We start from the raw sequence: 25,889 nt of genomic DNA, 5'->3' as shown, positions 1-25,889 counted from the left end.
ACCTACAACCAAACAAAAGATTGTACGCTTGTCAATGAAGTCATCGACTTTGGACATGACAATTCTTTACTTGTCTTGTCTATTGAGAATCACTATACCCCGTGGCTCCAAATGCCCTGCTTAAAAATGGCAAGACTTTTTTACAGAAATATTACATAGACGATCTATAACAAGCGGATACAGCATGCATATAAATTTTTTGAATTTCTAGAGGTCAATGTAACACAGAAATCCACAGTTCAAATTATAAATGGAATATATGTGTCTGTCCTTATTTTTTGCATTGTATCATTGTCCCCAAAAAACACACTTTTTTTTCTCATACAAACAAACACATGATTAATATAGGGAATTATTTATCTATATACCAATCTACTGACAATACATTAGATATATATACACTACCGTTCAAAAGTTTGGGGTCACTTAGAAATATCCTTGATTTTGAAACAAAAGCTTTTTTTTTGTATGTTAAAATAACTTCAAATTAATCAGAAATACAGTGTAGACATTGTTAATGTTGTAAATTAATATTGTAGCTGGAAACGGCTGATTTTTAATGGAATATCTACATAGGCGTACAGAGGCCCATTATCAGCAACCATCACTCCTGTGTTCCAATGGCACGTTGTGTTAGCTAATCCAAGTTTATCAATTTAAAAGGCTAATTGATCATTAGAAAACCCTTTTGCAATTATTTTAGCACAGCTGAAAACTGATGTGATGTTTAAAGAAGCAATAAAACTGGCCTTCTTTAGACTAGTTGAGTATCTGGAGCATCAGCATTTGTGGGTTCGATTACAGGCTCAAAATGACCAGAAACAAATAACTTTCTTCGTCAGTCTATTCTTGTGTTGAGAAATGAAGGCTATTCCATGCAAGAAATTGCTAAGAAACTGAAGATCTCGTACAACGCTGTGAACTACTCCCTTCACAGAACAGCGCAAACTGGCTCTAACGGGTATAGAAAGAGGAGTGGGAGGCACCGGTGCACAACTGGGCAAGAGTACAAGTACATTAGAGTGTCTAATTTGAGAAACTGACACCTCACAAGTCCTCAACTGGCAGCTTCATTAAATAGCACCCGCAAAACACCAGTCTCAACATCAACAGTGAAGAGGCGACTGGGGGATGCTGGCCTTCTAGACAGAGTTCCTCTGTCCAGTGTCTGCATTCTTTTGCCCATCTTAATCTTTTCTTTTTATTGGCCAGTCTGAGATATGGCTAGAAGGCCAGCACCACCTCTTCACTGTTGACGTTGAGACTGGTGTTTCGTTTGTTGCCAATTTCTCGCATGGAATAGCCTTCATTTCTCAGAATAAGAATAGACTGACGAGTCTCAGAAGAAAGGTATTTTTTCTGGCCATTTTGAGCCTGTAATCGAACCCACAAATGCTGATGCTCCAGATACTCAACTAGTCTAAAGAAGGCCAGTTGTATTGCTTCTTTAAACATCACAACAGTTTTCAGCTGTGCTAAAAAAAAAAAATTCAAGTGATCAATTAGCCTTTTAAAAGGATAAACTTGGATTAGCTAACACAACGTGCCATTGGAACACAGGAGTGATGTTTGCTGATAATGGGCCTCTGTTCGCCTATGTAGATATTCTATAAAAAATCTGTCGTATCCAGCTAAAATAGTCATTTACAACATTAACAATGTTTACACTGTATTTCTGATCAATTTGATATTATTTTAATGGACAATAAATTGGATTTTCTTTAAAAAAAAAGGACATTTCGAAGTGACCCCAAACTTTATAACGGTAGAGTATATTTCCTCTCACAACTTTGGAATGCTAACCTTACATTCTTACAAATGTTTTTGGCCATAACTTAAAAATGGAATTTCATATTTTCTCATAACTAACTAAAATTAACTCTCTTCAGGTAGAGATAAGTGCTCCTTTCAAAATGTTTAGAAGAGTGATGAAACAATAACAAAAATAGAAAATAATTTCCATTATGCATGTGATTAAAAGCTACAGTACAGTATGGGAGTGGAGAGATACAGTAGATCATTCTGTTGAGGTCTGGGACTTCAACTCCACTTGGCCATGTCCAGGTGGGTTACAGTTTATGTCAAACTGATGTCAAAAGTTGAAATGTTTTGCATTTTAGCTAACTTTACACCTAACCCTTTTCCTAACCTTAATTAAACTTAATTCTCATAAGTTACTACATTCATTCTCCTAACTTGCTGCGTAAATTCTCCTAACCCGCTACGATAAGTTTGTTTTGACATAAACTGTATCCTATCTAGACAGAAATACTCCACTGACACGAAGCCACTTAGTGGCCAATGGGAGTCCAGAGAAATAAGTGCATAGTTCATTAAGAAGACATGCACTATCCCTGTCGCAGGACAGTAATTCAACAACCTTCATTTCATTAATGTTCTCCCTTTCTGCTGTGCTGGCCACAAGCAGATTACACAGACAGCAGCCAGGCAAATCCTATTAAAGGAGACCATGTAAGCCGCAGTGAGTAGGCCGGTCCGTGCCCTCTGTCCACCAGTCCTTCATCATCCTTTTCTCTTCCTCTCTCTGTCTTCGGATGTGACCTCCTCCTCTCCCCATTTTTGTCTCTCTCTATCTCTGTCTCATCTGCTCAGATTTTAGGCTTGTCCACCTCCCGGTTGGCCTTGCGAAATATCGTCTTGATCTCATCTGTCACCATCTCTTGCCAGTTGTCCCTGAGAATGGAAGATCCAAAAACATTTAAACTCTACGTACTTCCACTTCAAACAATAGAAGGACTATCAGATTATTGCAAACATGGCAATTGGAGAAACAAGACGAGACAAGATGACATGGCAGAAGAAGCAGAATGTTAATTGTCTTAGAGGAGGCTGGTGATGGGAGGACGGCTCATATTAATGGCTGGAATGGAGTGAATTACGTGGTATCACACACATGGAAACCATGTATTTGATGTGCACTATTCCAATTATTCCGTTCCAGCCATTACTACGAGCCCATCCTCCCCACCTGTGTCTTAGAGGTGCTGCCTCAAATAAGAAGGTGAAAAGAACGGAAGGACGGTAATGACGGTGAACCACTCGATTAACCAAAACGAATATAGCTTTTCTAGAATGGTCAAGCTCTGCTCTGCTTTTAATGGTATTGAAGGTGATAAGATTAGAAGATTAGAGAAGAGATCAGATCAAGAGACTATGGATGGACAGTATAGGGGGTGGGGGTAGTAGAGGGGGCTCAACAAAATCCCACAGATTGTGAAAGCCACAAACCACATGCAACAGAAGACACCACACAACAACTAGATTTTCACCATGACACAACAGAGCACGGCATGCAAATTGCTAGCTACCTCCTCGATTTTGACTCAGAGAATCAAGCTTTTTCTTTGCTTTTTTTTCTCTTGTACGCAGCTATATCCTCTGGGTTCAGTCCATGATTGTCATCCCTAAAGTAGACAACACATGTACTGTAACACGACCATAACAGCCTCAATCACATCCGGGTACTTATTGGGACTTCATTTTGCTCATGCAGTGAATGATGAGAAAATGAGTGAAATTATTACACATAAACTGCTGTATAATCAATTAACAAATATTCACTGAATGAAATGTAGACATGTTAAGATTAAGTTAGTTCTCGGCAGGGTCTCAACATAAGGTACGGTATTGTGAGGTCTTACCCTGGTTTAATCTCTGGAGGCTTCGGTAAAGGCTTTGTGAAGTTTTCTTTCCCAACCAGCCAGTATGTCTCTTCAATGCCTTTACCCTGTAGGAACACATCATTATTCATGATTTATTTATAAACAGTTGAAAGAAATCCTACAGGTGAACACATAGGATAATGTATTGTGAGGTGTTTATACCTTCAGCTCTGTCATGCCCCTGATGTCTATCTTGTAGCCCTCGTTGAGGGAGCGCAGGATCTTCACAGTGCTCATGTTTACATGAATTCTATAAGCTGAAAGGAAATAACACTGTCACGACAAACCATACCAGCAAAATAATGCAGATCCTGAGCAGAAATACACTGAGTGTACAAAACATTAACAATACCTGCTCTTTCTATGACATAGACTGACCAGGTGAATCCAGGTGAAAGCTATGATCCCTTATTGATGTCACTTGTTAAATCCACTTCAATGTAGATGAAGGGGGAGGACACAGATTAAAAATGATTTTTAAGCTTTGAGACAATTGAGACATGGATTGTGTATGTGTGTCATTCAGAGGCTGAATGGGCAAGACAAAATACTTCAGTGCTTTTGAATGGGATATGGTAGAAGGTGCCAGCCCAGGCGAACCGGTTTATGTCAAGAACTGCAACGCTGCTGGGTTTTTCACACTCAACAGTTTCCCGTGTGTATCAAGAATGTTCCACCCAAAGGACATCCAGCCAACTTGACGCAACTGTGGGAAGCAATGGAGTCGACATGGGACAGCATCCCTGTGGAAAGCTTTCGACACCTTGTGGAGTCCATGCCCTGACGAATTGAGGCTATTCCAACTCAATATTAGGAAGGTGTTCTTAATGTTTTGTAAATCAACACCAAGAACCTCTGATACTCACGCAGCCCAGTGGATTCCATACGCGAGGCGGTGTTGACTGTGTCTCCGAAAAGGCAGTACCGAGGCATGGTCAGACCCACCACCCCAGCAACACATGACCCTGTACACACACAACACATGAGCATCACATCTCAGACATCACATTGAGAAACCAAACCCTGGCCTGCTACTGTTTCAGCCGCCCTCGTTATGAATGATGGATCCCTACATACAGACAGTTAGAAAAGGAAATAGAATCAAAGTGATTGATTGTAATATGAACAGCTTATTTCCAAAACAGTATATCCACAAATTGTTCACATTTGTGCTTATGGGTAGCTTCATATTCGTGTTAAACATTACTTTTCCAATTCATCGATTTTAAGTGTGTATTAAAATGTAGTTATTTTTTGCAAACCCTATACAGTATATGCATTGTTTAGCTAGAATGGAATGTTCGCACACTGTATATTTGACTGCGATATGTGGTTGTCTCAACTAGCTACCTTAAGATGAATGCAATCACTGTAAGTTGCTCTGGTTAAGAGCATCCGCTAAATTACAAAAATGTCAAATGTTAATGTTTTACATACGGATCTTATATAACTGTATTGATAAAACATTTTTAAATGTAACTTCTTATGGCTGGGGGGCAGTATTGAGTAGCTTGGATGAATAAGGTGCCCAAAGTAAACGGCCTGCTCCTCAGTCTCAGTTGCTAATATATGCATAGTATTATTAGTATTGGATAGAAAACACTCTAAAGTTTCTAAAACTGTTTGAATGATGTCTTTGAGTATAACAGAACTCATATGGCAGGCAAAATCCTGAGGAGAAATCAAAACAGGAAGTGAGAAATCTGAGCTTTTTATGTATTCACCAGAGTCCCCAATGAAATCCCCTTGAGATATTAATGATGTTGCACTGCCTAGGGGTTCCACTAGACATCAACCATCAACAGAAATTTGAATGAGACTTCTACGGTGTTGGGAGTGAATGAGAGCAGAATCTATCAGATGTCTGGCAGTCAGCCATTTTCTAATCACGCGCATTCCTCATGGTATCCACTTGCGTTCCATTGCTCATGAAGACACGAAGGAATACTCCGGTTGGAACTTTATTGAAGATATATGTTAAAAACATCCTAATGATTGATTCTGTACTTAGTTTGAAATGTTTCTTCGAACTGTAATATAACGTTTTGAAGTTTTTGTCCGATGTAACGCTGACCAGAATGAGCGTTTGGATATGTATGCCAAACGCGCTAACAAAAGAAGGTATTTGGACATAAATAACGGACATTATCGAACAAAACAAACATTTATTGTGGACCTGGGATTTCTGTAGTGCTTTCTGATGTAGATCATCAAAGGTAAGGGAATATTTATCATGTAATTTCTTGTTTATGTTGACGCCATCGCTATTGTGACTTTTACTTCGGAGCGCCGTCTCAGATTATTGCATGGTTTTTTTCCCGTAAAGTTTTTAAAACATCTGACACAGCGGTAGCATTAAGGAGAGGTATATCTATAATTCCATGTGTATAACTTGTATTATCATCTACATTTATGATGAGTATTTCTGTTGAATGATGTGACTATGCAAAATCATTGGATGTTTTTAAAACTAGTGAATGTAACGCGCCAATGTAAACTCCTATTTTGATAAATATGAACTTTATCAAACAAAACATACATGTATTGTGTAACATAAAGTCCTATGAGTGTCATCTGATGAAGATGATCAAAGGTTAGTGATTCATTTTATCTCTATTTCTGCTTTTTGTGGCTATGTGGTGACCTAACATAATCATTTGTGGTGCTTTTGCTATAAAGCACATTTGAAATCGGACACTGTGGTGGGATTAACAACAATATTAACTTTAAAATGGTATGAGATACATGTATGTTTGAGGAATTTTAGTTATGAGATTTTGACGTTTTGAAATTGGCGCCCTGCACTATCACTGGCTGTTGTCATATCGCTCCCGTTGACGGGATTACAGCCATAAGAAGTTTTTTAAATATATCACAAATGTATCATTTGTACAGTTCTTTATTAAAAATGTAGGTATTCGTTACATTTGAATGTGTAAAACCTAGCAATACTACTTATTTCTCGAAGAGTAAGGTGAATATATCGTGTTTTGAGAAAAAACCTGATTATTTGTCTCTCTGAAATGAAACGATCAAGTGATAGATTTTAAACAAATACATGTCTGTCATTGAACAAACCCATGCCATGATTAGATATTGAAAAAAACACACCAATCTCTTTCATAAGTTCTTTAAAACTTCTTACGGCTGAGATCCCGCTAACGGGATCGATATGACAACAACCAGGGAAAGTGCAGGGCGCCAAATTCAAACAACAGAAATCTCATAATTAAAATTCCTCAAACATACAAGTATTTTACACCATTTTAAAGATAAACTTGTTGTTAATCCCACCACAGTGTCCGATTTCAAAAAGGCTTTACGACGAAAGCACACCAAACGATTATGTTAGGTCAGTACCTAGTCACAGAAAAACACAGCCATTTAGGTCAGTACCTAGTCACAAAAAGCAGAAATAGAGATAAAATTAATCACTAACCTTTGATGATCTTCATCAGATGACACTCATAAGGACTTCATGTTACACAATACATGTATGTTTTGTTCGATAAAGTTAATATTTATATCCAAAAATCTCAGTTTACGTTGGCGCGTTATGTGTTTTGCTTCCAAAACATCTGGTGATTTTGCAGAGAGCCACATCAATTTACGGAAATACTCATAATAAACATTGCTAAAAGATACAAGTATTATGCATGGAACTTTAGATAAACTTCTCCTTAATGCAACCGCTGTATCAGATTTCAAAAAAACTTTGTGGAAAAAGCACAACAGGCAATAATCTGAGTACGGCGCTCAGACACAAAACAAGCCATACAGGTACCCGCCATGTTGTGGAGTCAACAGAAGTCAGAAATAGCATTATAAATACTCACTTACCTTTGATGATCTTCATCAGAATGTACTCCCAGGAAACCCAGTTCCACAATAACTGTTTGTTTTGTTCGATAAAGTCCATCATTTATGTCAAAATACCTCCTTTTTGTTCACGCGTTTAGTTCACAAATCCAAATTCACGACACGCAGGCCAGACGAAAAGTCAAAAAGTTCCCTTACAGTTCGCAGATACATGTCAAACGATGTATAGAATCAATCTTTAGGATGTTTTGACATAAATCTTCAATCATGTTTCAACTGGAGAATTCCTTTGTATTTTGAAATGCAATGGAACGCAGGTACCTCTCACGGGCGGTGCCTGACTGAGCTCATGACATTCTGCCAGACCTCTTACTCAATCAGCTCTTACTCTCTCCTCCTTCACAGTAGAAGCCTCAAACAAGGTTCTAAAGACTTTTGACATCTAGTGAAAGCCGTAGGAAGTGCAATTGGACCAAATTTACACTGTATCTTGGATAGGCAAAAAGTTGAAAAACTACAAACCTCAGATTTCCCACTTCCTGGTTGAATTTTTTTCTCAGGTTTTTGCCTGCCATATGAGTTCTGTTATACTCACAGACATCATTCCAACAGTTGTAGAAACTGAGTGTTTTCTATCCAAATCTACTAATAATATGCATATCTTAGCTTCTGGGCATGAGTAGCAGGCAGTTTACTCTGGGCACCTTGTTCATCCAAGCTACTCAATACTGCCCCCCAGCCATAAGAAGTTTAAACAATATAAGCTAATTTACCAACATTTCAGAAAATGGATATATGGTGTTTTGGAAAGAAACTCTTCATATTTATAAACACCTTACTTTGGCATTCAACCATTGAGCAAGATTGATCATCTAGCTAATCAGCCTAACTTCAGAGTGTGTCTGCCAGGCAGGGACAACCCAATGCCCTCTTTCACCTGAGTGTATCCCTATTCGTATCCTGACGGGAATGCCGGGCATGTGGCGCATCTGGAAGGTGCCCACAGAGCTCAGGATGTTCAGGGACATGTTGGCTATTTCCGCAGCGTGTTTGTTGCCATTTCTCTTGGGTAGACCTGATGCCACCATGTAGGCATCACCAATGGTCTCCACCTATACAATGCAAACAAGCAGGCATACAGTGAAACATTGGCACATTGATACTAAAAAAATAATCACGTCACTTGATCTGTGCTGTTGTGAAGCTCCCCTAGCACGACACCCAAACCCGTTTCCAGCAACTATGATGCCTCGGCTCAGCTCATTTTGGTTCAACACAGTAGTGTGAAAATAGTATAACTGACCTTGTATACGTCGTGGTTGCTGAGCACAGCGTCGAACAGCGTGTACAGGTCATTGAGCAGGTCCACCACCTCGATGGGATCACTGAGGGAAGAGATGGTGGTGAAGCCTACTATGTCACTGAAGTAGATGGTAACCTGGTCAAAGTACTCTGGCTCCACCGTCGCACCCGTCTTCAGAGCCTCTGCCACAGAACTGTAATGTGACAGGGGACATTTTGTGTTAGTGGTAACGTGTTAGTGGTAACGTGACATAGAGCAACAAACAATCATTTGAAGTTGAAAGTAAAGTACTACATCATGTAATAAAAGGATAATACCCGTGGCATCATACAAGAATGGTATCTTATCATAACAAGATGCCCATTGTCTATTTAGTTGTCTCTGTGAGTGTTATAACATGATGCTTGACTCACGGAGGTAGCATCTCAGAGAGCAGTTTCTCTGTCCTCTGTTTCTCCACTTCCAGCTCCTCTGTCCTCTCTCTGATCAGGTCTTCCAGGTTAGACGAGTACTGCTCCAGCATCCGCAACATGGAGTCAATTATGTTGGTCTTCTTGCCCTTGTTGATCAGCTTGAACTGTGACATACACCATCATCATCGGTTTACCACTACATTATGTAATATCAGGTATGACTTATGATCTCTGTAAAAATCCATAAAGCTATGAAAACCTGAATACTAGCGTTCTAAATAGTATGCATTTTTAGGTACATTACCTGTCAAAAGGTTGGACTCACCTACACCTTCAAGGGTTTTTCTTTATTTTTTACTATTTTCTACATTGTAGAATAATAGTGAAGACATCAAAACTATGACATAACACATATGGAATCATGTAGTAACCAAAAAAGTAACCAAATCTAAATATATTTTATATTTGAGATTCTTCAAAGTAAGCACCTTTGGCCTTGATGACAGCTTTGCACACTCTTGGCATTCTCTCAACCAGCTTCACCTGGAATGCATTTCAATTAACAAGTGTGCCTTGTTAAAAGTTAATTTGTGGAATTTCCTTCCTTCTTCTTGAGCCAATCAGTTGTGTTGTGACAAGGTAGGGGTGGAAAATAGAAGATAGCCCTATTTGGTAAAAAACCAAGTCCATATTATGGCAAGAACAGCTCAAATAAGCAAAGAGAAATGACAGTCCATCATTACTTTAAGACATGAAGGCCAGGCAATACAGAACATTTCTAGAACTTTGAAAGTTTCTTCAAGTGCAGTCGCAAAAACCATCAAGTGCTATGATGAAACTTGCGCTCATGAGGATAAGTTCATTAGAGTTAACTGCACCTCAGATTGCAGTGCAAATAAATGCTTCACAGAATTCAAGTAACAGACACATCTCAACATCAACTGTTCAGAAGAGACTGCGTGAATCAGGCCATCATGGTCAAATTGCTGAAAAAAAAACCTACTAAAGGACACCAATAATAATAAGAGAATTGCTTTGGCCAAAAAACACGAGCAACGGACATTAGACCGTTGGAAATCTGTCCTTTGGTCTGATGAGTCCAAATTTGAGATTTTTGGTTCCAACTGCAGTGTCTTCGTGAGACTCAAAGTAGGTGAAAGGATGATCACCACATGTGTAGTTCCCACTGTGAAGCATGGAGTAGGAGGTGTGATGGTGTGGGGTTTCTTTGCTGGTGACAATGTCAGTGATTTATATGATTTATATGATATGCAACTTTTCAGGGAAGTTAGGAACCAATATACACAGCCAGTTAGGAAAGCTAAGGCTAGCTTTTTAAAACAGAAATTTGCATTCTGTAGCACAAACTCGAAAAAGTTCTGGGACACTGTAAAGTCTATGGAGAACAAAAGCACCTCATCCCAGTTGCCCACTGCACTGAGGCTAGGAAACATTGTCACCACCGATAAATCCACTATAATTGAGAATTTCAATAAGCATTTTTCTACGGCTGGCCATGCTTTCCACCTGGCTACCCCTACCCCGGTCAACTGCCCTGCACCCCCTATAGCAACTCACCCAAGCCTCCCCCATTTCTCCTTCACCCAAATCCAGATAGCTGACGTTCTGAAAGAGCGGCAAAATCTGGACCCCTACAAATCATTCGGGCTAGACAATCTGGACCCTCTCTTTCTAAAATGATCTGCCAAAATTGTTGCAACCCCTATTACTAGCCTGTTCAACCTCTCTTTTGTATTGTCTGAGATTCCCAAAGATTGGAAAGCTGCCGCGATCATCCCCCTCTTCAAATCCCCCTCTTCTAGTGCTGTCAGAGCAGCTCACAGATCACTGCACCTGTACATAACTCATCTGTAAATAGCCCATCCAATCTAACTCATCCCCATACTGTATTTATTTATTTATTTTGCTCCTTTGCACCCCGGTATCTCTACTTGCACATTCATCTTCTGCACATCTATCACTCCAGTGTTTAATTGGTATATTGTAATTACTTCGCCACCATGGCCTATTTATTGCCTTACCTCCCTTATCTTACCTCATTTGCACACACTGTATATAGACCTTTTCTACTGTATTATTGACTGTATGTTTGTTTATTCCATGTGTACTTGTGTTGTTGTATGTGTTGAACTGCTTTGCTTTATCTTGGCCAGGTCACAGTTGTAAATGAGAACTTGTTCTCAACTAGCCTACCTGGTTAAATAAAGGTGAAATAAATGTATTTAGAATTCAAAGGCACACTTAACCAGCATGGCTACCACAGCATTCTGCAGCGATACGCCATCCCATCTGGTTTGTGTAAGGGCAATTTGACCAAGAAGGAGAGTGATGGAGTGCTACATCAGATGACCTGGCCTCCACAATTACTCAACCTCAACTCAAATGAGATGGATTGGAATGAGTTGAACTGCAGAGTGAAGGAAAAGCAGCCAACAAGTGCTCTGCATATGTGGGAACTCCTTCAAAACGGTTGGAAAATCATTCCAGGTGAAGCTGGTTGAGAGAATGCCAAGAGTGTGCAAAGCTGTCATCAAGGCAAAGGGTGGCTACTTGTCACCCCCTGACCATAGAGAGCTGTTTATTCTCTATGTTGGTTGGGTCGGGGTGTGATTTAGGGTGGGTTATCTAGGGGAATTGCATTTCTATGTTGGCCTGATATGGTTCCCAATCAGAGGCAGCTGTTTATCTGTAACGTTCTGACCATTGTTCGTAAGTGTTTTCCTTGTTTTAGTGTTGGTCAGGACGTGAGCTGGGTGGGCATTCTATGTTGTGTGTCTGGTTTGTCTATTTCTATGTTTGGCCTGATATGGTTCTCAATCAGAGGCAGGTGTTAGTCATTGTCTCTGATTGGGAACCATATTTAGGTAGCCTGTTTTGTGTTGGGTTTTGTGGGTGATTGTTCCTGTCTCTGTGTTTGCAACAGATAGGACTGTTTAGGTTTTCACTTTTCTTGTTTTGTTTAGTCTGTTCATGTATAGTCGTCTTTCTAAATTAAACATGAATAACCAGCACGCTGCATTTTGGTCCGCCTCTCTTTCACCACAGGAAAACCCTTACAGAATCACCCACCACAACAGGACCAAGCGGCGTGGTGACGGGCAACAGCAAAAGCAGCAGCAGGAGAGGCAATAGAGGCAGCAGCAGCAGGAGCAGCAGCAGCAGCAGCAGCAGTGGGAGAGGCTGCACTACTTGGAGAAATGGACTTGGGAGGAGATTCTAGACGGGAAAGGACCCTGGGCAGAGCCAGGGGAATTTGCGGCCCCAAAGCCGAGCTGGAGGCAGCAAAAGCAGAGAGGCGGCATTATGAGGAGCTAGCACGGCAGAGAGGATGGAAGCCCGAGAGTCAGCCCCAAAAATTTATTGGGGGAGGCACAGGGAGAGTGTGGCAGAGTCAGGAGTCAGACCTGAGCCAGCTCCCCCTGTTTATCGTAAGGAGCCAAGGAGGAAACCAGAACCAGAACCGGTGTTGGAGGTGAGCGAAGCAGAGACGGTGAAGGAGTTAATGGGGAGATTGGAGGAGAGAGATATGAGGGAGTTGCTGTGTTGGTGCATGAGACACGGAATTCGCCCAACGGAGCGTGTCGAGGATTTGATGACACCTGGGTCAGCTCTCCATACTCGTCCTGAGGTGCGTGCTAGTCGGCTGGTGAAGATGGTGCCAGCCTCACGCCCCAGGCCTCCTGTGCACCTCCCTAGTCTTGCACGTCCTGTGCCTGCTCAGCGCAACAGTGCGCCTAGCAGTGCTAACCGTGGCGGGAGTGGTACTGGTCAGGAACCGTGCTATGCGGTGGAACGCACGGTATCCCCAGTACGCGTGCTTAGCCCGGTACGCTACATCTCAGCTCCTCACATCTACCGGGCTAGACTGAAGATCCAGCCAGGGCGGTTGGTGCCAGCCCTGCTCTCAAGATCTCCAGTACGCCTTCACGGTCCGTTCCATCCTGTGCCACCTCCACACACCAGCCCTCCGGTGGCAGTTTCCCGCACCAGGCTTCCTGTGCGTGTCCTCGGCCCAATACCACCAGTGCCAGCACCACGCATCAGGTCTACAGTGCGCCTCACCTCTCCAGCGCTGTCGGAGCCTTTCTCCTCTCCTGTGCTGTCGGAGTCTCCCGCCTGTTCAGCGCTGCCAGAGCCTTCCTCCTTTACAGCGCTGTTGGAGTCTCCCGCCTGTTCAGGGCAGCCAGAGCTGCCAGCCTGCATGGAGCAGCCAGAGCTGCCAGCCTGCATGGAGCAGCCAGAGCTGTCAGTCTGCATGGTGCAGCCAGAGCTGTCAGTCTGCATGAAGCAGCCAGAGATGCCAGTCTGCATGGAGCAGCCAGAGCAGCCAGTCTGCATGGAGCAGCCAGAGCTGTCAGTCTGCAAGGAGCTGTCAGCCTGCATGGAGCAGCCAGAACTGCCAGTCTGCATGGAGCAGCCAGAGCTGTCAGTCTGCAAGGAGCAGCCAGTGCTGTCAGTCTGCATGGAGCAGCTAGAGCTGTCAGTCTGCATGGAGCAGCTAGAGCTGTCAGTCTGCATGGAGCAGCCAGAGCTGTCAGTCTGCATGGAGCAGCCAGAGCTGTCAGTCTGCATGGAGCAGCCAGAGCTGTCAGTCTGCATGGAGCAGCCAGAGCTGTCAGTCTGCATGGAGCAGCCAGAGCTGCCAGTCTGCATGGAGCAGCCAGAGCTGTCAGTCTGCATGGAGCAGCCAGAGCTGTCAGTCTGCATGGAGCAGCCAGAGCTGTCAGTCTGCATGGAGCAGCCAGAGCTGCCAGTCTGCAAGGAGCTGCCAGTCTGCAAGGAGCTGCCAGTCTGCAAGGAGCTGCCAGTCTGCACGGAGCCGCCAGAGCTGCCAGTCTGTAAGAAGCCGCCAGAGCTGTCAGCCTACATGGAGCAGCCAGAGCCGCCAGTCAGCGTGGAGCAGCCAGAGCCGCCAGTCAGCCAGACTCTTCCAGATCTGCCAGTCAGCCGGACTCTTCCAGATCTGCCAGTCAGCCGGACTCTTCCAGATCCGCCAGTCAGCCGGACTCTTCCAGATCCGCCAGACAACCAGATTCTTCCAGATCTGCCAGTCAGCCGGACTCTTCCAGATCCGCCAGACAACCGGACTCTTCCAGATCTGCCAGTCACCCGGACTCTTCCAGATCCGCCAGTCAGCCGGACTCTTCCAGATCCGTCAGTCAACCGGACTCTTCCAGATCCGCCAGTCAACCAGACTCTTCCAGTGCCGCCAGTCTGCCCAGCGCCGCCAGTCTGCCCAGCGTCGCCAGTGCCGCCAGTCTGCCCAGCGCCGCCAGTCTGCCCAGCGCCGCCAGTGCCGCCAGTCTGCCCAGCGCCGCCAGTGCCGCCAGTCTGCCCAGCGCCGTCAGTGCCGCCAGTCTGCCCAGCGCCGTCAGTCTGCCCAGCGCCGCCAGTGCCGTCAGTCTGCCCAGCACCGCCAGTGCCGCCAGTCTGTCCAGCGCAGCCAGTGCCGCCAGTCTGCCAGGATCAGTTAGATCCGCCAGTCTGCCAGGATCCGCCAGTCTGCCAGGATCCACCAGTCTGCCAGGATCTGCCAGTCAGCCAGGATCTGCCGGAACCACCAGCCAGCCAGGATCTGCTAGATCCATCAACCTGCCGGAGCTTCCTCTCAGTCCCGAGCTACCCCTCAGTCCCGAGCTACCCCTCAGTCCCGAGCTACCCCTCAGTCCCGAGCTACCCCTCAGTCCCGAGCTACCCCTCAGTCCCGAGCTACCCCTCAGTCCTGAGCTACCTCAGTCCGGAGCTGCCCCTCAGTCCAGTGGGGCCCGTTGTTAGGTTTTCTAGGCCAAGGTTAGTGGCGAGGGTCGCCACTCAAGGGACGCTAAGGAGGTGGACTAAGACAATTATGGAGTGGGGTCCACGTCCAGAGCCGCCACCGCGGACAGATGCCCACCCAGACCCTCCCCTATAGGTTTAGGTTGTGCGTTCGGAGTCCGCACCTTGGGGGGGGGGGTACTGTCACGTTCTGACCATTGTTCGTATGTGTTTTCCTTGTTTTAGTGTTGGTCAGGACGTGAGCTGGGTGGGCATTCTATGTTGTGTGTCTGGTTTGTCTATTTCTATGTTTGGCCTGATATGGTTCTCAATCAGAGGCAGGTGTTAGTCATTGTCTCTGATTGGGAACCATATTTAGGTAGCCTGTTTTGTGTTGGGTTTTGTGGGTGATTGTTCCTGTCTCTGTGTTTGCAACAGATAGGACTGTTTAGGTTTTCACTTTTCTTGTTTTGTTTAGTCTGTTCATGTATAGTCGTCTTTCTAAATTAAACATGAATAACCAGCACGCTGCATTTTGGTCCGCCTCTCTTTCACCACAGGAAAACCCTTACATTATCGTTGTCTCTGATTGGGGATCATATTTAGGTAGCCATTTCCCCATTGTATTTGTGGGATCTTGACTATGTTTGTGTGTAGTTGCTTTCTGCACTGCATGTAGCGTCACATTTAATTTATTCGCTTTATTATTTTTGTGCTTTAAGTTTCTCTTTTAAATAAAGGATGGAAACATATCACGCTGCATCTTGGTCCACTCATTATGACGAGCGTGACATTACTTTGAAGAATCTAAAAAATATTTTTGGTTACTACATGATTCCATATGTGTTATTTCATAGTCTGATGTCTTCATTGTTATTATACAATGTAGAAAATAGTACAAATAAAGAAAAACCCTTCAATGAGTAGGTGTGTCCAAACTTTTGACTGGTACTGTATGCAAAAATAGAACGTTTCATAGTAAGTGAAATTTCAAAACTCAAGCATGCTTTAAATTGAGCATTATTGGATGACACATTCTCAGGATGGGTGAGCCGAGTATGTTAGTTGTTGCGTACTGCATTTGTTTTTACTAAACCGTACGTTCTAAATAGTGTGTAATACGATTAGTACACTGTGTCTCGTTTATTAAGTAGTAGGCAAGACTGATTTTGGACCTGGCCCATGAGTGCTGAGAGACCAATTTCTGCTGTCCACAGCCTATAATTACCCAGACATATTCCCTGCATTACCCTGCTATGACACTGACAGCAGGTAACTGTAAGAATATTTCCCAAGATAAATACACAACGCAGAGGACGAGAGGTCAATAGAGTACAAAAGGTCAAGAGGACTAAAAGTCAATAGAGTACTAACGATGAATGGAAATACTGTTTTTTTCTGTAATAGGGGATTAATGATCAATGGGTCAGAGACATGGGAGGAATTTCAGTCTGGGACTCATAGCTATATGGCAAGTTCTCATTGGTCCAAATTGATTCCTGAAAAAGTATACTTGTTATTTAGCCATTGGCCCAGTTTTATTACAAGGAAATCCAATTGTTCAACCACAGGCTAGGGCTGGGTTCTAAAGTACATCCTGTCCCTTTGTTCTGATGAGACAATCACAGGAGAGAATCACAGGAGAGAATCACTGAAGAGAATCACTGAGGACAGGGGAGAATGAACATCTTCAGTTGAAGTCGGAGGTTTACATACACTTAGGTTGGAGTCATTAAAACTCGTTTTTCAACCACTCCACAAATTTCTTGTTAACAAACTATAGTTTTGGCAAGTCGGTTAGGACTTCTACTTTGTGCATGATACAAGTCATTTTTCCAACAATTGTTTAAAGACAGATTATTTCACTTATAATTCACTGTATCACAATTCCAGTAGGTCAGAATTTTACATACACTAAGTGGACTGTGCCTTTAAACAGCTTGGAAAATTCCAAAAAATTAAGTCATGGCTTTAGAAGCTTCTGATAGGCTAATTGACATTATTTGAGTCAAATGGTGGTATTTCAAGGCCTACCTTCAAACTCAGTGCCTCTTTGCTTGACATCATGGGAAAATGAAAAAAAAATCAGCCAAGACCTGAGAAAAAAAATTGTAGACCTCCACAAGTCTGGTTCATCCTTGGGAGCAATTTACAAACGCCAGAAGGTACCACGTTCATCTTTACAAACAATAGTACGCAAGTGTAAACAACATGGGACCACTCAGCCGGGACCACACATACCGCTCAGGAAGGAGACGAGTTCACCTAGAGATGAACGTACTTTGGTGAGAAAAGTGCATATCAATCCCAGAACAACAGCAAATGACCTTGTGAAGATGCTGGAGGAAACAGGTAGAAAAGTATCTATATCCACAGTAAAACGTGTCCTATATTGACATAACCTGAAAGGCCGCTAAGCAAGGAAGAAGCCACTGCTCTAAAACCGCCATAAAAAAAGCTAGACTATAGTTTGCAACTGCACATGGGGACAAAGATCGTACTTAAGGGAGAAATGTCCTCTGGTCTGATGAAACAAAAATAGAACTGTTTGGCCATAATGACCATTGTTATGTTAGGAGGAAAAAGGGTTATGCTTGCAACCTGAAGAACACCATCCCAACCATGAATAAAATGAAAATGAATTACTTAAAAATCCAGAAATTCCCATGTGATTTTCTGGATTTTTGTTTTAGATTCCGTCTCTCACAGTTGAAGTGTACCTATGATAAAAATTACAGACCTCTACATGCTTTGTAAGTAGGAAAACCTGCAAAATTGGCAGTGTATCAAATACTTGTTCTCCCCACTGTATGTAAACTTCTGACCCACTGGGAATGTGATGAAAGAAATAAAAGCTGAAATAAATCATTCTCTCTACTATTATTCTGACATTTCACTTTCATAAAATAAAGTGGTGATCCTAACTGACATAAGACAGGGAATTTTTACTTGGATTAAATGTCAGGAATTGTGAAAAACTGAATTTAAATGTATTTGGCTAAGTTATATGTAAACTTTCGACTTCAACTGTACCTCTCAGTATAACATCTCCTCTTTGAATAAACCTATTTTTCTCCCCCTGATTTGATTTGGGGTGTGTTTTATTGAAGAGTAACGTCAACTGCTAATATAACCATGGAGACAGATGAGTGTTGCTGACCCGGTCAAAGATCTCATCGAAGGCTGGTCTCCGGTCAGGCTGTTCACTCCAGCACTGTTTCATCAGCTGAATACACTCCAGAGGAGCCTGATCTGGGGCCACCGTAGGCCTGCACATGGGAGGAGGCTTCTTCACCTTACGGATGATCTCTGATTGGGAGGAAGAGAGAAAGAGAGGTGAGAGGTTATATAGCAACAGCACTAGAGCATAACAACTCATTACACAGCTTATTGGCAGCTGGTACTAGACAGTTTGTCAAAGCAAAACAGAAATGCTGTACAATATGTAGCTACATTATACACTGTAGATAGGGAAATTATTGTGATTTACAACTCTGACATTACTCGATAGATACCAGTATAACTAATCAATCAATTGATGTTGATTCACAAAATACCAAAAAATGACCTCAAGGTAAAACAAAACATTTCCTCTCAGAGTGGATTGTATGGTTTTGCCTGTTTGTATCCCCCAGACCTACCCGCAGGAGTCAGACCCAGCATGCAATACGGAAGTCCTCGGACAACCACCTCTTGGAGTATAATGGCAAAACTATACACATCTCCTTTATAGGTGCCCTTCCGAGAGTTCTCCACGTCTCGGAGGAACTCTGGAGCTGTCCAAAACTGATCTGAGATAAAGAAGCACAGGGTCATGATTTTGGCATGGTAGTTAAATGCAGCACATTTAAATGACATAGATGTATGCTCACAAACTAGAAATACAAATGGTTGTGTGTGAAGTCCATCTTTAAAGGTCCAATGCAGCAATTTTAATTTCAATATCAAATAATTTCTGGGTAACAATTAAGTACCTTACAAAAATAGCTTCTTAGTAAAATGACATTTCTCAAGCAAGAATTTTGCTAGGACTGTCTGGGAGTGGTCTGAGAGAGGGGCCTAACTGGAGGAGCCTAGTGGGAGGGATGTGTAACCTGAAAACTGTTATTGGCAGAGAGGAGGGAAAACTCTCTTTGTTATGATGTCACCTGGTGGTCCGACACAACACCCATGCAAAACAAGCTGAAATTTAAGGCGGTATTTTCAAATAACTCTTACACTAAAAGGGCATTAACATAATTTTCAAAATTTCACAGAGTTATTTCAACCTCATAGTGTGGAAATATATATCACATTTTTGACTGCACTGTCAAAAAAAAGAGTGACATTTCTTTCCCAAAAACGTGCAGATCTAGGCATAGATGTTACCTTCAGGTGGAACTAGATTTTGGGGGGATTTCTGGGATTCCAGCAGCTCGTTAAAGCCATAGTCTGTGATCTTGAGGACAAAGCGACCGTCCACCACACAGTTCCGTGACTTCAGCCGGCCGTGAGGGAACTCTCGATGGTGCAGATACTTCATACCCTGAGAGGCCAATATGATCAACACATGTAAACCATTGGTGTTACTTATGACAAAGTACTAGAAAAACAATTTAAATGAACATGATCAGGTTTTATAAGATATTTTAAAATCTTATTGGGACAAATTAGACTAGCAGAAAAGGTTCTGTAACATGACACGTCAAACATGTCATACCTTGATTAGATCCAGCAACAGAGAAGACTTGAACATCCAGTCCAGCTTCACGTCGTCGTTCCTCAGGAGGTCCTGCAGGCTGCCACGGGAACAATGCTCCGTCACCACAGCAAACATGTCACAGTCTGTGAAGAACCCCAGGAACGGATTGATGTTCTCATTTCGCAGATCCTTCATCTGGACACATTCACACAAAATGAAGATCCCAAAGTTAACAAAAACAACCTCACATCCCAGACAAGATTCTATACATTATATTATTTCTCATGTTTTCTTAATAGTATAATACTAATAATAAAATATATATATATATATATTAAATAAAATGCAGTATATACATTTATATTAAATGTTTTATTAGCTATACTATTTTAGATATTTATTAGATATTTATTTCTTCACTGTTGGGTAGAGCTCGCAAGCATTTCACTGATCTTGTGCTTGAAATTGCTGTTGTTGTTATGTTTTATTTTACCTTTGTAAAGATCTTGGTCGTGCTCTGCTTGACTTCCTTGAAATGGCCTTCTTCAAACTTTTTCAGCCACACCCAGTCACCCTGTGAAGACAAAAATATGTGGTTTTATCCTGGCTCCATTCTCTACAAGTCACGTTGAAATCTTTTGGGATAGGTATGAAAATTTGACTTGTGGTTCAGTGGTCAACGTCGTCTACTTACCTCATAGACAGCTACATTTGTGGTCTCATGTGTTGCTGTTGTGATGCTGTCCACAGAGTGGTGCGGGTCTCCTGAATGCATACTGTTGTTGTCTATCGCACTTTTAGAGTCACCCAGGTCCTCTATAGTGATTTTCTATGAGGCATAAAATATATGAATGAACATACAGCATATCAGATAGAGGTAATATTGTAGAGAATCACATGGGACAATATATTTACTCTCTTGCTAAGCTGAGGGTTGATGAATGTGAGGTCCTCTAGAGTCAGTAGGATCCGATTGGGACCCTTCACCAACTGGATCTGCTGGATTCTCCTCCTGCCAGCCAATCAGAGAGCATGTCAGCCAAGATCACAGCACAGCAATACCAACTATCTGTCTGGGTTTATAGTCTCTATGTATCTGAACAGCATAAAAATACAGTAAGAAACAGAACAGAACAGTGAGAAGAGTTACCTTACAAACAGACTTAGACCAAGTCCTCCCACGATCATAACGAAGAGGATCACAAACACCACTATGACGAAGGTTATCTCCACACCTGAGACACAGGTAAGAGATGGAGACTAAAGACATAGTTTGGTTGTGTGATGGAAGAATGAAAGACACAAACTAACAACTTTATGTTTTACTTTAATTTATTTAGTAAATATTTCCTTAACTCTATTTTTTGAACTGCATTGTTGGTTAAGGGCTTGTAAGTAAGCATTTCACGGTAAGGTCTACCTACACCTGCTGTATTCGGCACATATGACAAATAAAATATGATTTGATTTTAAACAGATTCTCTACCTCCAGTGCAGATTGTGTTTGGTTCAAACCAACAGCTGGAGTCTGAGGGAGGAGGGGAACCCCCGGGGAAGTTAATGGACTTCCCCGCGAAGCGGACCATGTCAGCGCTCAGGTCCACCATATAGGAGCGGTACAGCTGACCCTCCCATCCGTCGGAGTCCAAGATGACATAGTTAGTCTGGCTCTCCCCTTCAGTGTCTATCTGGATCTTCTGGTTGAAGCCAGAGAACGTCATGTTCCTGGTGAAATAAGCTAGGTTGGTCCCAGAGAGCCACTTGCCAGCTCTTCTGGCATTGTGCATGGCTTTGGCAAGGAGGTAAATACCGTTGTAGATGGTTCCAAACAGGGGGTTGACCTGGAATGCAAGGAGGCCATTGATAAATTGTTTATTTGGCTAAAGTGATTAGCTTTTCCAAAACTGAGAGTGATACATTGACCTAAAACAGATAAAATCATCAAATGACCTGAAGACTATGGTGTTTCTCCATATAACCAATATTCAATAAATGCAATCAATGGCATATTTATAATACTATTGTAATAACAATGTGATAACATAACAATCAATTGAAATTCAGATGGAATCCACTCACATCCCAAAAGTGAAAATATCAAAAAAGCACCCTCCTCACCTGCTGTGGGACCAGTGATATGGTGAGTTCCTCAAACCTCTTGGCCATGTTGAACGCCTCATTGAATGACATTAGATCTGAGGACACAGTGATGGTGAGCACGGCGTCGTAGGCCTGCCGCAGCTTGGTGTTGTTTTGCAGGAGGAAGTAGGATGTGTTGGCGTAGGGCAGGCTGTAGAGCAGGGTGTCGTAGGGGACAAACACGTATCGGCCCTTCGTCAGACCCATCTCATGGGCCTTCAGCAGGAAGGCTGTCTGCTGCTCCCCACCAATCAGAGCAGAGTGCATGCACATGATGATCACTGGAACACACAGGACAGAGACAGTGAGGGGTCGCCACCTGGAATGACCATGTGCATGAAGGAATTGCATCTCTGTGCATGTTGCTGAATCATCCTACTGTAAAAACAAATTATTCATTCATGATAGCATTGATTCACACTTCAGAGACAACCCCTAATCAAGTTGAAAATAACTTAATCAACACAGGTTGAGGTAACATTCATCATTGGCCAACATGACCCTACCTTAAAGTGTCAATCTGTAGTTGCTGCATAACATGTGGGACTTATAAATGAATGATATGTACCCATTGATTCTAGAACAATATAACTTATGTCTCATTAGCTTATTCCAACTGTCTTATCCCATCAGAACCCGAAATTAAAGCTCATTGTACTCCAATGTTTGTAAACAAAGTAAATGTAAACAAACACTTTATAGTCTCTAACATGGTTTAAACTATAATGTTGATATCATGGATGGTTAGTAATTGTATCCATAGCTCTATCTATGAATTTGAAAGGGGTTAGATTTCTTCTACCCCATCCCTCAGTTTATTACGGAAACCAGGGCAGGGAAATGCTTTGTTATTGTTTCAGTTGAGGATTACCCTTTTAAACTGATCAATCACATAGTTGTGTAGGCCTTGTGTGTAGGCCTTGTGAGGCTTGATAGCATAACCTGCACATAACCTGCACATACTTCACTCGTATCTCTTCAGTAACTAAAACTTCCGCAAAGAGACGGTAAAGAAATTGTTAAAAACACTCGCCTTTGATCTCCCCCGCAGCCTGGATTCTGCTCAATGTACTCTCCATCTCTGTCTCGTTCATTCCCACCGACGCTACTATGCCAACGGGAAGTCCCTGGCTCCGCAGGGAGTTGGCCACTTTACCAGCGGTGTCCATCCAGATATCCTCATTGGAAGACACGATGCCGATGTTGGCCCAACAGAAATGCTTCAACACCGTGAACAACACCCGTGTGGGTGACGGCAGTGTCCGTGCGAATGTTGGGTAACCCTTGATTCGATCCAACTCATAGTTAATACAAGCCCAGGAAAATATAGCTTTATCCCAGTTTTTGCTCAAAAGTGAGGCTGCGTCACAGTATCCTGGATTCGTGGGGCCGACGAAACCGTCCACCATTTTCTCGTAGTACACAAAAGTGGTCAACGCTTTAGAAGTTTCACATGCTTCTTGCAGGATCACGAAGTCCAATTTGCTTCCCAAATCTAAACTGAAATCCTCGTTTATTCTACCCACGGCCAATTTAGCGGCCACCGCAGGTAGGGCCTTGGAGTAGACCGGGTCGCAGTTCCAGGGCCCAAGGACCCCAACTTTGAAGATTAAACACTGGACACAGCATGGAAACGTTAAAACCCCGAGCAGGACCCATAGCAGAAAGTTATAGAATGGCAGCGTTGTAAGGCTTTGTCTGCTCTTGAAGATGGTGGGGCTGTATGGATAGTTGGATAAATCCCATAGCACACCTCCAACATTTAGAGGAATATGTTGCATTATCCTGCTTGAGTATCCGTATTGGTGAACTGTGATCCTACATCAGAGCATTATAAACCAAACCAAAGACACCTGCAAAAAAAAGTTTAGAGTAGCCTATTTATTTGAACATAATTTCTAATTAGGGTTAGGCTACTTCAAAGTTCATTGAACTGCATAGCGTTAAAACAAAGTAAGCTATGTGAAAGTGAGATCACTGTATTTGATAGCATGTTTTCCCAAAGATACACTCGTGAAATAGCATAACTTGAAGCATAATAGGTTGCACTTACCATTGCTTTTCTTGGCCTTCTTGAAAGCTGAGAAGCCTGAAGAGAGTTTTTTAACACTCCTGTTTTTTCCCCCAGTAATCCTTACCTCACCATTTCAGTATTCTCTATATTTTAACTCATGTAAAATGTCATACCGTTGCCCAGTTGAAGACACAACACCTCATTATCTTTCTGGTCTGTATGATAGAGTGAGGAAGAGGCACGAGCTCCCTTCTGTCTGTCAACTTCAGCACCCTAGAGAGCTCCTTACATCCCGCTGTTCGCGCTTCACGAGGCTATCGCGCGCTACACAGGTTCACTCCACACGCAAGTTACATTTTTTCTCACCTTATAATATTAGCTCATTAGATTCAAACAGACTAACATTATGTATTATTGTAAGGTATCCTTGGAAAGTCAAGGTTACCTGATGCTCAACAGGTTGCAGAAACTTAGATTATTAAAGCATTCAAAATAAAGTGATATTTTCTTCAATGTTTAACTTATTTATATTGAATTTCTAACGAATATATATTGTACATTATAGCAGGCCAAGATCAACCACGCCAATTCAATCAAAGCCCTTTCAAAGTGACCTGTAGGCAAAACGGGTGCTGCACACAGACCTAATCCATATTTGGTAAGGCATACTCTAAGAGGATTGTCAATGCACGTTGGAGTCTCTGAAACACATTACCGTCCCACAAAGCCTTGTCAAGATAGTAGCCTTATAGTCTATAGAATATCACATTTTGATTTACAGAGAGGGCTCTAAAGAAATATAATTAGACATTTTCTATTTGGCACTAATAACAGTGATGAAGATGAAAAACTGAAAGTATTTTTTCTAGGGTAACTTAACTTATTTTTTTCCTTTGCCATGGAGACAGCTTGTTGCATGAACAATATGCACCGAGCAATAATTGGTCTGATGCGTTTATGTGACAATGATAGGCCTCACACTGAAATTGAATTTGCTCTCAGGTGTTGAGGGAATAATTAACGTTAACGAAGGGTTCTCCCTGCTCGTGTATCCCCCGAGCTCCTCAATATTTGCCTGCGTCAGTCATTTCAGCTGTTTTGACGTCGCATTTCAGGAACCCAGTACCAATTTAGACAGATTAGGCTAGTGGCAGGGCCTCCCCCCCAAAATTATACCCCTACCCGAGGTCGAACAAAACACAACCATATTTTTTCACATCTCTAATGCCTCCCATTTATTAAATGGTTGGTTGTGAAAAAATATTTTACTCAAAAACTAAACTCAAAACGTGCTGAATAATGCCTGGCTGGAGGGGGGATGGGTCACATAAACTCATGTAACCCAATATTGCAAGCGCTGATATTGCTCAAATTTGGAATACAAATAGTCAGTTGTCTGCCTGACATACACAAATAAACCGCATTAGGATATCTTAATGCATCTAGCCAATTGTGCGCCGCCCATGACAGAGCCTGGGCTTGAACCCAGAATCTCTAGTGGCACAGCTAGCACTGCGATGTAGTGCCTTAGACCACTGCACCACTCGGGAGGCCCCACAATTTTCACTGTCTCAGCCCACTTGTTTTCCTTAGAGCCAGTTACAATAGCTTCAACACAAAAACACTCATAACTGTATGTATTTTTGTCAGGCAGAGCCATACAGCACTGAATTAGAGCAATTTTGACTTGGAAAGTTGTCTTTCAAAGATATTCTCTGGTGCTTTTTAGCCAGTAGTTCTGAAAAGTAACACCCATGAGCCAGAAGTGGTCCCCGAAAATTGCGTACTACATTACGTCACATGTGCAGATATATGCACCACATCATTGCTCTGTCTTTCGCTCTGCTGTGTGTGGATCTTGCTAGCTGTCACTCAAATGGCTAGGGGCTAAAGCTCATTGATTTGAACTCTAATTTCTAGAGGGCTGGCCCACGTGAGGGAAAATGTTTACCTTCTAGTAAACAATCACTTTCCAACTAGGGATTTCGTGGCTAATTGAGGTAAAACAGTCATTCTGCTCATAGATTATGCATGTATAAACTTCAACACCCCACCCCCTCCA

The 25,889-nt window shown here is 42.5% G+C and overlaps 1 protein-coding gene across 1 annotated transcript; it reads right to left on the bottom strand.

Annotated features, from left to right (window-relative positions):
• Positions 1–1,692: 1,692 nt before the first annotated feature.
• Positions 1,693–24,431, bottom strand: LOC112267227 (retinal guanylyl cyclase 2-like). The gene is made up of 19 exons (XM_024445448.1): positions 23,867–24,431; positions 22,847–23,666; positions 21,793–22,094; positions 21,161–21,515; positions 20,825–20,909; positions 20,590–20,686; positions 20,369–20,503; positions 20,168–20,248; positions 19,693–19,869; positions 19,362–19,518; positions 18,635–18,784; positions 18,154–18,302; positions 9,219–9,382; positions 8,806–8,998; positions 8,440–8,614; positions 4,550–4,648; positions 3,846–3,940; positions 3,663–3,748; positions 1,693–2,694 (listed from the first exon to the last, which is right to left on the bottom strand). Exons 2-19 carry the CDS (start codon positions 23,592–23,594, stop codon positions 2,610–2,612), a joined length of 3,333 nt encoding a protein of 1,110 aa, XP_024301216.1. The 5' UTR covers positions 23,595–23,666; positions 23,867–24,431; the 3' UTR covers positions 1,693–2,609.
• Between the last annotated feature and the right edge of the window lie 1,458 nt (positions 24,432–25,889).

This window comes from Oncorhynchus tshawytscha, linkage group LG14 (genome assembly GCF_018296145.1).
Source record: "Oncorhynchus tshawytscha isolate Ot180627B linkage group LG14, Otsh_v2.0, whole genome shotgun sequence".
Classification (NCBI taxonomy): domain Eukaryota; kingdom Metazoa; phylum Chordata; class Actinopteri; order Salmoniformes; family Salmonidae; genus Oncorhynchus; species Oncorhynchus tshawytscha.
Note: the sequence above shows the minus strand (reverse complement) of the source record. Positions and strands in the feature narration are given on the sequence as shown.

Coding starts and splice junctions, on each gene's coding strand:
- LOC112267227 (XM_024445448.1), bottom strand. CDS start 23,594: ATGCAACATATTCCTCTAAATGTTGGAGGTGTGCTATGGGATTTATCC. Junction 22,095..22,846: donor GGCTGCGGGGGAGATCAAAG/GCGAGTGTTTTT, acceptor TGTGTGTTCCAG/TGATCATCATGTGCATGCAC. Junction 3,941..4,549: donor TATGGAATCCACTGGGCTGC/GTGAGTATCAGA, acceptor ATTTCCTTTCAG/CTTATAGAATTCATGTAAAC.